At 50.2% G+C, this 13,934-nt stretch overlaps 1 protein-coding gene across 1 annotated transcript in view; it reads right to left on the bottom strand.

The window, feature by feature from the left end:
- Nucleotides 1-3,751: 3,751 nt before the first annotated feature.
- LOC133356668 (contactin-associated protein-like 2) overlaps nt 3,752-13,934 on the bottom strand; it is a 160,185-nt gene continuing 150,002 nt past the window's right edge. The window contains exon 24 of the mRNA XM_061574311.1: nt 3,752-12,215. Coding sequence (XP_061430295.1) covers nt 12,016-12,215 — 200 coding nt within the window. The 3' untranslated portion in view covers nt 3,752-12,015. The remainder of the gene's footprint in view (nt 12,216-13,934) is intronic.

Here is a 13,934-nt window from a genome sequence, read left to right as displayed (position 1 = left end):
TGAAAATAAAATAAAACAAAAAATCACGACGTTTCGGAGGCAACACAAGTCGGAGGCAACTTGCCTCCGAAACGTCGTGATTTTTTGTTTTATTTTATTTTCATTAATTTTGATGTTTTTACCTACGTGACTTTACCGAAAAAACCTAAGAATATGAATACTTGCAGTCACGAAAGCTTCAAATCTAGAATTGACTAATGAATGTTGATATAAAACAACGAATGAATAACTTCGAGGGTTTTATTACTTGTTTGATGTATGATCAATGTGTTCATCTATCCGTTAATCTGTTCGTGCTACCGGCTGCGCCATGTGTCTCTGTTTTTTTTAGCCATCCGTGTTATTTTATAAACTTCATCAATCAATGCACCATACATTCGTCAGGAACACCTCCATCGAGTCTCAAGACCCTTGTTTCCGGGAGGGTCCTGTCGAATTGGCATGTTTGGCCATGGATTCCATTATCAACGAGAGTTCGGCTTCGTGTGGGATTCAAGCAGAGATCTAAACTAGACGATTTTAAACAAATGTATTTTTTTCCAGGTAAGGCCCACTGGGCTTTTTACCGATTTTTCAGAAGCGAGCTGGCTATCACAAATGATAGCTCAATGAAGTGGATTATGTGTAAATTTATAACGGCAGCCAAACACAAAATGTGGAAGGGGAAAAAACGGAGGACCCGGAGAAAAATCCACGCGACCACGGAGAGAGAGAGAGAGACACGCAGACTTGAAATATATTAAGCAGGCGTCGGGATCGAACCCACGGACCTCCTGTATACCAGGCGAGGTAGTTAGCATCTCCTAGCCACCGTGATCGCTCATCCCAGATGGCCGGAGGAAAGCCATCACCACGCAGACGACGGGGGTGACACCCAAAGCGACCGTCCAGTGATTAATGTGCACAGCCCTTGTGTCCATCCACTGCTGGATGAGGGCCTCACCACTCCGGTAAACATTCGACGTTGGGCCAACAACGCTGTAGGCCAATCGTGGCCCAGCGTTCCGTGTTTTCCAGAACGCCGTGCGGATTCGGGACGGTTTTGTCGTTGTTGAACCAACAATGCTGCCGAAATTACAAGCTCCCAGAAGGCCGTGTCTCTGATGAGTTGCGTAAAAAAAACCCATGTCACGCGGAGGGGCATACGTAGAGCATTGGAAATGTGCAGTTATTCTGAATTGTTACCACGCAGTTCGTGGCGTGTACGCCAGAGGGCGCACTAAGCTTACAAATCATCAACAGCTGCTCACGAAAGGGGCTCGTGACACGAGCGGTGAGTGAATGCTCAAAGACTCCCTCTTCCCCTTGGTCCTCAACAGCTTTGTTTTTTGGTGGATCTCCAATCACGGCTAACGGCCCTGCCCCCGACCATCACCCGGGGTGCCACGGTGGCGAGGAGATGTTCACCTGGTATGCAGGAGGTCGTTGGATTCGATCCCGACATTGACGATGCCCGTTTTATATTTAGAGGTTGAGCGTGAACTTTCTTTCCGTGGCCGCGTGGGCTTTTCTCGGGGTCCTCCGGTTTTTTTATCTCCACATTTCCGCAACGCATGATAAGCCACTTCCCTTGAGAGTTATTATTTGTGATGGCCAGGGGTGGCTTCTGAAAAAGAGCTCTGTGGTTCAGTGTTCGCCTTACCCGGTAAAATAATAGCGATAGATCGATGCATTCCCACCCCCACCGAAGGTACACTGACACATCTCAATTGAGGTGCACGAGGTGCCCCACAAGCATTGTGGTGAAAATTATCCCGAGCCTTGCGGCCTGCCTTTGGCTCCCGCCGCATGGAAGGAGTTTGCGGGTGGGGGACGCGGAGGTGGGGGGGGGGGGGTTAACACCCACCTTCATAAATTGATTTCAATTAGTTTACAATTAAGATTTAAAATGAATTAGTTATATACTCTTGAGATTCGTAATGTGTGGGACAAGACGAACCCCCCCACCCACCCCCGCAAATACAGGGTGCTTCAAAAACAATGTTAACACTTTTGAGAATTTTGAAACAATGCCACAGGAAATGTGCCTCTGGGCTCTGAAGACCACCTGGAGAAGATTCCAGGCAGCATGTTGACAACGATGGTGAACACGTGGGAGACTATTTGAAGCTATTAACTTACATTTGTTATCACATTACAGCGTCTATATTTTCAGTTTTTTTTCCATTAAAAACGATAGTCCCATCTAAGTGCTAACATTGTTTTTAAGCATCCTGTACAGAAGTCAAACTCCGCCTATGCCGTAATGACCTCGAGCCATGACGTATGGCCTCACAAAGGCCACGTTTATCATCGTTCAATATTCAGATAGAGTTAGGGGGGCTGGAGGCCCCACGTGGGATAAAATATTTCTTTTGTTTGTCCTGGCGCCGACAGTCATGATGTAAAGAAACCCCTCGCCAACCGCGGGGGTTAGGTTCCTGAACCCCCCCCCCCCACACACACACCGTGATTGGCAAGGGATGGCTGCATGTTGAACTTCTTTCGCACCGTACGTAGCCAACCAGCCACGGTCAGGTTGGGGTGCAGATCGTCCCTCTCCTCCGGAGGCTCTTGCTGCCGCTGCTGGTTTGAAGCTCAACAGACAAAACCAAAAAGAAAGCCGCCTCCTATAGACAACCCTTTAATGGCCACTCCTGCAGATTAATAAAAAAATAACATCTAACCGTTCTTGGAAAGTAGCTGGTACACTTTTGGAGGGAGGCACCTCTCTTTATCTCTCTCTGTGTGACAATTATTGCCCTGGAGATTAGCAGTTAACCCAGCGGCAGCAGCTGCTTGCAGGCGTCATTGGGAAGTCTAGAAGTGATATCACACACACACACAGAGTCGCATCACTGGTTTGAATATATAACTTCATGTGTTTCGATGTCCCTTTGATAAATTCCACATGTGGCTCAATCTTGATCGAGTCGAAGATGTTAGGGCGGTGACACGCCATTCGCCGACTGGAGGCTACCGCTTATTAAACTTTTAGTTCATTTAGTGAAATGATTTTGAAAATGTATTTATATTATTTTCATGCTGGGTGTCTGCTGCTGCTGTGTCCTGTACAGCGCTTTGAAATCCTTGATGAAAATCGCTTTATAAATGTGGCAATCTTTGGTTATTTCGGTAAAGTCACCTACGTGACTTTACCTGCAGTCAGGAAAGCTTCAAATCAAGATTGTAGTAATTATTAAGTAACTTCTCCTGCACAGTATTCACGCCGCAGCCTGCGACCATGAAACCCGAGGGAAGTGGCGATGCGTGGATGGCACAATGGGCCGTGATTCAGGGAATGAATAGGTCCCCTATTCAATTCTAATCTGCCCTCTCCATAGCCCAGCGCATGAACCCCTCCAGCCCATGCGGTCCCTGTCCGTACACTCGATAGCTACTCAGCATCGTGCAGGCGACACAGTGTTTAACATATGGCAGCAGCAGCAGCAAACATCGATGACTGTACTGGTGAATCTTAACAAGAACGGAAACTTGTTAACAAGTTTGCGTCGTTGCTTTACTGTTGCCCCGTCGTGTTGGGTGGCCACATTTTAAGTCAGCAGTTTATTTATTTTTATGTTGAAAAAAAGTGGCCAAAACGTTCAGTTCTGTTGAGATGGTGGCCTGGATAAGGCCGTGAGGTTTCGTACATGCGACGCTGCGCTCCATCTGCGGTGCGTGTGTGGATAACGAGGGACACACAACAAGGACAGGACTCAGACGGAGGTCGGCGGCGTACGACTGGGCAGCCACAGCGCCCCGCGGCACAACTTTTAATCACGCAATTCCACCTCACCCCCCTCCACCACCACCCCCAAATTACGTCGATTAAACACACGGACAGCGACAAACGCCACACACTGCACCGTTATTGTTAATGTTGTCACCACCACCGTTACCAATTACAGTAATAATATTACAATATTATTAAACACTTTTTTTGTTTAATTATGTACAGCGGGTTACAGCACACAACACACTGCCCGGGTTATGGGCAACTGTAAACTACACCTGTCGGCGCTAGGACAAAGAAGGTTCGATACCGAGGGCTTCATTTCAGTCGGGAGCTGTCGGGGGCCTTAGCTCCGGAAAACAATTCCCCCGCGCTCCCTCCCCACTGTCAAATGAGTGTGGGGGAGTGGGGGGGTGGAGATTTTTGAAAAATATACCTTGTCAAATTAAGCTCTGGTTGCGATTAACTTTTGGGAAACATTTGGAACGGAACATGTTGTTTGTATCGTAGAATCTTGGGATAGATGAAACTTTAATGAAAATAAATAAATATGCTTGAAAACTAAACTCTTTATTTTACCAGGTTTTACCAGGTTTCTTATTCAGGTTTCTTATTCAGAAGAAACCTGGCCATCGCAAATGATAGCTCAACAAAGTGTCTAAATCACGTGGAAATTCAAAGTAGATAAATACTCTCTATGCATGTTTTTTTAAATTTGGAGAAAAATCCACGTGATCACGGGGTGAACATTCAAACTCCAAATATACAGCAGCAGGCGTCAGGGTCGGAATCTAACCCACGACCTCCTGCATACCAGGCGAGGGAGTTAACATCTCCTAGCCACCGCGGCGCCCATTATGAAAGTCGTGAAAGCCACACGCGAGTCTCAAGACCTAAAAAAAGCAAGTTTTCCTGGAAGGTCCCGATACACTGGAATGTTTGGCAAAATCATTGTTTCAACGAAGAAGGGCTTTGCTTAATATGTGTGAGGATACTTGAGTACCCAGAAAAAACCCACCACACCTACGACGGAAAAACACCGAAGAGTCCGCATAGATGAGTTCGTGAACTCGTTTGCTGTTATACGGCCACCTCATGGCCACCTCCGGGGGTGATCTACGTGCGATCCACGAACCCACGCGCATCGCCACCTGCCATTTGGCCAATCGGCTACCGCTCTCCTGACCTCACAATCAGCCCGCAATAGCTCTCCACTGCTGGATGAAGGCCTACTCATCAAGGCGTCTCTCCATCCCTCATGGTCCCGCGATGAAAAATTCCATCGACCGCCTGCACACGTGCCGATTCCGACGCTCCATCTCCCTCACAAGGGATGGATGTCCCATTCCCGATGGGGGTTCTCCTCCCTTTGGCTGCCAATCCATCATCAGTCTCGACCATCGGCCATCATCCTTTTCAGATTTGAACATGCCTGCTCAGGCCTACGACTTACTTCGCTGACAATTAAATGTTTGAAACATCCCTTAACGACCACTACCCCAGCTTAAAAGAAGACACCGTTCAATGTCTTCAGAGAACTGCTTTTTGCGTTTAGTTTGCTGTCCTTCCCCCGCACCTCCGATTAGCGCGGTTGGCTACGTACGGTGCAAAATAAGTTCAACGTACATACACACATTTAACCATTCTTGGAATATAGCTGTTAACTTTTTATGAGGAGGCACCTGTGTAGGTGCGTATGGTGTATCTGTATCTCTCTATCTCTCTCTGTGCAAGATATTGCCTGGAAGGACCTGTATTTTTTTGGCCAAAAAGCCAACCAAAACCCATCGTTGGCAAACGCTGAGAACCGGCGAAAGTTGCTGAGGCCACTGTTGTCAAAACGATGCCCCCCCCCCCAACCTTGCTCCATACGTTCCCTACTCAAAGTGTCATCCCCGACTGTCGCAGGATTCTCAAATTCTGACCGCACGGTTCAGACTTTGATCAAAACCATTTCACCCTAACCCCCCCCCCTCCTCCCCACTCCTCCCCACACACACAAAAGCCACATCAATGCCACATTAAAGCATTGATGACGAGGACGATGATTGGACTTGTTTTACCGTTCTGTAAACTGTCGCTAACAAGGTAACACAAACAAAAACGCACGTGCGTACGTCGGTGAGTTTAAACCCCTATATTTGGCACTCGGAAATTGTAATTCTTTTTCAACGTTTTCTTTTAAATCGCCTCTTTTTGTCATACCGGCGACACGGTTGTGGTCTAGCTACCTCATTCTCGTGTCAGGTCTAGAACACGAGCCATGCGTCACTCACCCAGGAAGGCCTCCCTGAGCCTCGAGACGCCTCGGTTTTTATTGTCCTTTCCCCAACGAGGGCAGCTGAGAAGAAATCCCTCCCTCGCGTCTTTCCGCCAACTTTTGCGCGTGGGAGGAAACCGGAGCGGTTCGACAGACCGCGCACACGGACTAGAACGGAACCGTTCAACAGCTGCTGCAGCACAGATCGACACCGAGTAAACCTACTTGCTGTACTGCCTACCGCGGGCGCAAATCCGTCATCGCCTCTGGCCGAGGGGGCAGCGCGGTTCGTGCCGTGCATCGCTCCGGTGCGTGTTGCCCCGGGGTCGTACCGAGCGCTCCCTGCGAAGCGACGTCCGACGTTTCTCTCCGCGCGCTTCCGGGAGTGGAAAAAAATAACAACCGAATCGGCTCCCGATCTTGATTAGGTAGTTCCTGGAGCGAAACGTCGGCCGTCGTGCCGAGTCCGAACGCGCGTCGGAGAGAACTTAAGACCTTTCGTCCTTCATCTGTAATTGCAAGCCATGCGGTTCGGTTTGTGCCACGCGCGCGCACACGTGCACGCGCGCGCCGCTGAAGCGGAAAATGACGATGAACCGACTACAGCCCGGTAAACGGTAATGCCCCAAGCGAGAATTAATCGCTGCGAACACAGCAACAGAATGGGCTTCAATGGCTGTGCCAAAAAACCGTCTCAGCTCGCAACTCTCCCCCGACTTCCCTCTCCGTGGACACGGTCAGCCGGGGATTCAGGTATAAAAATAAATAAATACGTCGAGAAGTAGATAAATAGGTAACTAAATACATCGCGTGAAAAAATAAAAAAAGCAAATCTCGTCCTATTTCAGCAAAGTCACGGAGAGTCAAACGGCCCTGCTGCCTGCCACCTGGAGGCCGCCCAGAAATTCCTGGAGCTACTCCTCGATTCCTGGGGTTATCACCGAGATTTCTGGGGTTACCCCGAGATTCCTGGGGTTACCACCCAGATTTCTGGGGTTACCACTGAGATTCCTGGGGTTACCACCGATATTTTTGGGGTTACCCCGGAATTCCTGGGGTTACCACCGAGATTCCTGGGGTTACCACCGAGATTCCTGGGGTTACCCCGAGACTCCTGGGGTTACCACCGATATTTCTGGGGTTACCACTGAGATTCCTGGGGTTACCACCGATATTTTTGGGGTTACCCCGGAATTCCTGGGGTTACCACCGAGATTCCTGGGGTTACCACCGAGATTCCTGGGGTTACCCCGAGATTCCTGGGGTTACCACGAGATTTCTGAGGTTACCACCGAGATTCCTGGGGTTACCACCGATATTCCTGGGGTTACCACCGAGATTCTTATGGTTATCCCCGATAATTCTGGGGTTACCACCGAGATTCCTGGGGTTATCCCGAGATTCCTGGGGTTACCCCGAGATTCCTGGGGTTACCACCGAGATTTCTGGGGTTACCACCCAGATTTCTGGGGTTACCACTGAGATTCCTGGGGTTACCACCGATATTTTTGGGGTTACCCCGGAATTCCTGGGGTTACCACCGAGATTCCTGGGGTTACCACCGAGATTCCTGGGGTTACCCCGAGATTCCTGGGGTTACCACCGATATTTCTGGGGTTACCACTGAGATTCCTGGGGTTACCACCGATATTTTTGGGGTTACTCCGGAATTCCTGGGGTTACCACCGAGATTCCTGGGGTTACCACCGAGATTCCTGGGGTTACCCCGAGATTCCTGGGGTTACCACGAGATTTCTGAGGTTACCACCGAGATTCCTGGGGTTACCACCGATATTCCTGGGGTTACCACCGAGATTCTTATGGTTATCCCCGATAATTCTGGGGTTACCACCGAGATTCCTGGGGTTATCCCGAGATTCCTGGGGTTACCCCGAGATTCCTGGGGTTACCACCGAGATTTCTGGGGTTAACCACCCAGATTTCTGGGGTTACCACTGAGATTCCTGGGGTTACCACCGATATTTTTGGGGTTACCCCGGAATTCCTGGGGTTACCACCGAGATTCCTGGGGTTACCACCGAGATTCCTGGGGTTACCCCGAGATTCCTGGGGTTACCACGAGATTTCTGTGGTTACCACCGAGATTCCTGTAGTTACCACGAGATTCCTGGGGTTACCCCGAAATTCCTGGGGTTACCACGAGATTTCTGAGGTTACCACGAGATTTCTGAGGTTACCACCGAGATTTCTGGGGTTACCACCGATATTCCTGGGGTTACCACCGATATTCCTGGGGTTACCACCGAGATTCTTATGGTTATCCCCGAGAATTATGGGGTTACCACCGAGATTCCTGGGGTTACCCCGAGATTCCTGGGGTTACCCCGAGATTCCTGGGGTTACCACCGAGATTTCTGGGGTTACCACCGAAATTTCTGGGGTTACCCCGAGATTCCTGGGGTTACCACCGAGATTTCTGTGGTTACCACCGAGATTCTTGGGGTTACCACCGAAATTTATGGGGTTACCCCAAGATTCCTGGGGTTATCCCGAGATTTCTGGGGTTACACCGAGATTTATGGGGTTACCCCGAGATTTCTGGGGTTACCCCGAGATTCCTGGGGTTACCACCGAGATTCCTGGGGCAACCACCGAGATTTCTGGGGTTACCCCGAGATTCCTGGGGTTACCACCGAGATTTCTGGGGTTACCCCGAGATTCCTGGGGTTACCAACGAGATTTCTGGGGTTACCACCGAGATTTCTGGGGTTACCACCGATATTCCTGGGGTTACCACCGAGATTCCTGGGGTTACCACCGAGATTCCTGGGGTTACCACCGATATTTCTGGGGTTACCACCGAGATTCCTGGGGTTACCCGGAGATTTCTGGGGTTACCACCGATATTCCTGGGGTTACTCCAGAATTCCTGGGGTTACCACCGATATTCCTGGGGTTACCTCGATATTCCTGGGGTTACCACCGAGATTTCTGGGGTTACCACCGAGATTTCTGGGGTTACCCCGAGATTTCTGGGGTTACCACTGATATTCCTGGGGTTACCCCAGAATTCCTGGGGTTACCACCGAGATTCCTGGGGTTACCCGGATATTTCTGGGGTTACCACCGAGATTCCTGGGGTTACCTCGAGATTCCTGGGGTTACCCCGAGATTCCTGGGGTTACCACCGAGATTTCTGGGGTTACCCCGAGATTTCTGGGGTTACCACCGAAATCCCTGGGGTTACCACCGAGATCCCTGGGGTTACCACCGAGATTCCTGCGGTTACCCCGAGATTCCTGTGGTTACCACCGAGATTCCTGGGGCAGGCTCCGGGTTGCAATTCTTTTCCCAATGTTGACGATGACGAATGAGCCCAACGTGTTCCACCATCCACACGTATCCGTTGTGGGGCCTCCGCTTTTACACGCGACGTGGGGGTGAATCCCCCCCAACTTGAGTCCCTCACCCCCCCCCCCCTTTGGCCATCCCTGGTGCTACACCCAACCCCCCCTCCCCACCTCAAGGTACATTTTGCCCAAGAGGGACGAGTTTCAGGTTTAAAATGTTAAGATTTGTAATTTTCTCAACAACAGAAAAATTGGGAACAAATCTGGAGGGGCGGGGTTGTCGGGGGGGGGGGGGGGGGATTTCGCCACCGTTTAACGTAACGGAAACGTTGTGTAATGACGTAACGTAAACATGCCATAACGTAAAGTAAATGTGTGCAATAACGTAAAGTAAACGTTGTGCAATAACGTAAACCTTGCGTAATAACGTAACGTAAACGTGTAATAACGTAATGTAAACGTTGTGTAATAGCGTAACCGTTGTATAATAACGTAACGTAAACATTGCGTAATAGTGTAACGGAAACGTGTAATAGCGTAACCGTTGCGTAATAACGTAACGTAAACGTGTAATAACGTAGCGTACACGTGTAATAACGTAATGTAAACATTGTGTAATAACGTAAAGTTGTGTAATAACGTAACGTTAACATGTAATAACGCAACATAAACATTGCGTAATAACGTAACGCCCCCTCATTGCGTACAAAAGTGGCATCTCCCAATGCTGCGTGACACCACGTGTCCTCTTTTGCGGGGGGGGGGGGATATAAGTGACATTGTGGTGCATCCAAGTTAATTGATTACATTGGCGAGTCCAAGTTGATCGATTACATCGGTGCGTCTTAGTCGATTGATTACATTGGTGAGTCCAAGTTCATAGATTGCATTGGTGAGTCTTCGTTGATTAACTACATTGGTGAGTCCAAGTTGATAAGATTACATTGGTGAGTCTTAGTTGATTGACTACATTTGTGCATCCAAGTTGATCGATTACTTTGATGGGTCTTAGTTGATTGACTAAATTTGCGTATCCAAGTTGATCGATTACTTTGATGCGTCTTAGTTGATGGACTACATTGGTGCATCCAAGTTAATTGATTACATTGGCGAGTCCAAGTTGATCGGTTACATCGGTGCGTCTTAGTCGAGTGATTACATTGGTGAGTCCAAGTTAATAAGATTGCATTGGTGAGTCTTCGTTGATTGACTACATTTGTGCATCCAAGCTGATCGATTACTTTGATGGGTCTCAGTTGATTGACTACATTTGTGCATCCAAGTTGATCGATTACTTTGATGCGTCTTAGTTGATGGACTACATTGGTGCAACCCAGTCGAAATATTACATTGGTGAGCCGAAATTGATAGATTTATATTGGTGCATCAAAGTCGATAGACTGCATCGGTGCGTCCCAGTTGGGATCGGTGCACGGTGCACAGTCAACAACAACAACAGCAAAAACCTCACTTCGTGTTTTACATCGTTTCCGGCGAAGCAACATTTTTTTTGGCGGATCGATCCGAACTAGAAAATAGAAAAAAAAACATTCGTTACCATTATACAAAACATCGTTGTAGTGGGGGCTCCAAATGTTCCCGAACGCGACAACGCTCGCCAACGATTGGTGTCAGGCGCGCATCGCACGTTCAAGGTGGGAGCCTCGCCGTGCCTCAAGACTCAATTATCGCGAGGGGTCCTGCCGAGGTTGCGATGTTTGGCCAATTGTATTTAAATTCGGTTTTTTTTCGGGTTTTTTCTTCTTCACCACGTGGGAGCGAAAGCCGGAGGACCCGGAGAAAACCCGCGCGTGTACGCGGTGGTAACGACTCAAACAGCCGCACGGAAAGGCGGTAACCCCCCGCCGCCCCCACCAGCCGCTACGCGTACCACCAAACATCTCTTGGCCACTTGTAATTGCGTACGAAACGTATACTTTGTACGAAAGGAAAACCCTTGCCGATGCGTCGTTTTAACATTATTTTATTATTATTATCGTTTACGACGCTTGTGTAGCCCGCTTAAAGGCTCCGCGAGTCTCGAGACTGGAATTTATTGGGAGGGTCCTGCCACAGGCTTGGGGGTAGCGATGCCACCGCTGTAATCCGAATTGACGACCGGAAACATTTTTCCGCAGGCGATTTTTCAGCATCGGGATGATTTTGGCCAACACCCGGTTAAGATTGTTTTTTTTTTCTCCCCTTCTTTTCTTTAGCCACGGGAGAGAACCGGAGAACCCGGAGGGGACCCGTGGGGAAAAGGCGCAGAAGCCACAAACCCACGCACGGAAAACCACGCGAGGTCGGGGAATCGAGCCCAGGCGCTTGTTTGCTGTGAGCCGTCAGCGTGACCACCGCCACTGTGGGCGCGACTCAACACCAGCCTTTGACGTTCCTTGTTTTTTGTTTTTGGTTGTTCCGAGATCGGCATATGAAACCCTCTCTCGGGAGTACACTGTGATTCGTAATTGTTTGGGTTAGCTCCTTGTCGGTATCGTGCCAAATCAGAACAATTTTATATATACTTAATGTTTTTTTTATCGTACATTGTCGTAAAACATGACACGCTGCTGATCCGTCTCCCCTCCCTTCCCCGACTTCTCCCAAATGTCTAAAAAAAAAAGACCGCGAACCAACAACCCCCTCCCTCCAACACCCCCACCCCCCCCCCTGGATACGTGGGGAGGGGGCGGAGGAAAGGGGGTGGGGACGGGAGAGAGATGGCGCCTTCATATGAACCACTCTTTCTTGCTCTCCTCGATGGGCTCCGAGAAAGCCGGGTCGTGGTCCATGATGGCCGAGTCGCCGTGGTCGGCCGTGTCGGAGCCCTTCACCTCGTGCGTGTGGTACGTGCCCTTGTGCCGCAGCATGCACCGCGCCAGCAGCGCCAGCAGCGCCAGCAGCGCAAAGCACACCGCAGCGATGACCCCTGCACACGGCACAAGCAGAAGGATCGTCAGCACCAGCAGCACCAGCAGCGCGAAGCACACCGCAGCGATGACCCCTGCACACGGCACAAGCAGAAGGATCGTCAGCACCAGCAGCAGCAGCAACAATGAGCAGCTGCGACACCACGATCACCCCTTGCCGTCTAGATGTTCCTGTTGCAAGGCGGCGTTAATGACAAAGTGTGCGTGTAAGATATGATTTATTTATTTGTTCGCGATGTTCCATGTCGGAACTGCGGGCACTTCGTTCAGGTCACCGTGGAATTGTACGACGTGTAAATTGTCGAAAAATCGCAGGTTTGGAATCCCCTGGATACAACGCAACCGTGCCGATGCTGCTACTGCTGCATCGGAAAACAACTCCAGGCTCCTGGTTTGCGTCGCAAAATAATTCCTGGCTCCTGGTTTTGTGTCGGAAAACAACTCCTGGCTCCAGGGTTTGCGTCGGAAAACAATTCCTGGCTCCTGGTTTTGCGTCGGAAAACAACTCCTGGCTCCAAGTTTTGCATCGGAAAACAACTCCTGGCTCCTGGTTTTGCGTCGGAAAATAATTCCTGGCTCCTGGTTTTCATCGGAAAACAACTCCTGGCTCCAAGTTTTGCATCGGAAAACAACTCCTTGCTCCTGGTTTTGTGTCGGAAAACAACTCCTGGCTCCTGGTTTGCGTCGGAAAATAACTCCTGGCTCCTGGTTTTGCGTTGGAAAACAACTCCTGGCTCCAGGTTTTGCGTCCGAAAACAACTTCTGGCTCCTAGTTTTGCATCGGAAAAATAAACTCCTGGCCCCAGGTGAAATGAACTGATCCATCCACACCACCCTTAACACTACTGACTTAGAGCAGTGCCAAGTTTGGAACAAAGAAAAAGACCCCCACCCCTTTAACAGACTGGTGGGGCAAGTGTTTTTTTGCAGAGCACCGATTCATTGCGGTCGGCACGGCGCACGAGTGGTTGGGTGGCAGACACCACGTCCGGCCCAACTTTGCCTCCCGGTGTAACCAACGGTAACCCAGAGTAACCCAGAGCCACACTGCTCTGGGTTACTTATTTGAGGCTGAGTCGACCTTACGGGAGACCCGGGACCGGTTCAGATAATCGTCACTGGTGTTGGCCGTGAGCGGGAATCGAACCCGGGTCCCCAGCGCCAGCGTAGCGCTAACCGCTACACTACCGCTCCCCAGAGACACACACACACTGAGACACACACACACACTTTACCCAAACCAAGCAGGGATACCTATCAAACGCGCGCACACACACACACCACTCGTCTACCCCCAATCTTTCAAGAGCGACTCCACCCACCCTCCCCCACTCTGCTCCCCACTCGCCTTCTCCCGCTCCTCGTCTCTCCCCTCGTTTCACACTCTTCCATCCCGGGGGCCAACGCAATCAAACGCGTGGATCATTCCCGGGGAGGCGAAGCTGAGAGTGAATCATTCGCGAATTACCGCGCACCACCGACAAACTCCCCCCCCCCACCACCGCCCCCCACACCAGCCCCACCCCCTCTCGAATCACCGGGGCCACGTGGCGTCTACTCCGCTAATTCCCCCGGTGGGGGGGAGCGGTGTGGGAATCAAGCCCGGGGCCCTCTAATGAGACCGGACGGGGGGCGGAGGAAGCGGCCGAGAGGTAACGAAGAGAATCGAAATCGACGAGGCGGGGAGAGGAGATCTGCTGCTGCTGCGAGCGGTACCA

This window comes from Lethenteron reissneri, chromosome 7 (assembly GCF_015708825.2).
Source record: "Lethenteron reissneri isolate LAM-NWPU_2019-01 chromosome 7, ASM1570882v1, whole genome shotgun sequence".
Classification (NCBI taxonomy): domain Eukaryota; kingdom Metazoa; phylum Chordata; class Hyperoartia; order Petromyzontiformes; family Petromyzontidae; genus Lethenteron; species Lethenteron reissneri.
This window is presented reverse-complemented; position numbering and strand designations above follow the sequence as displayed.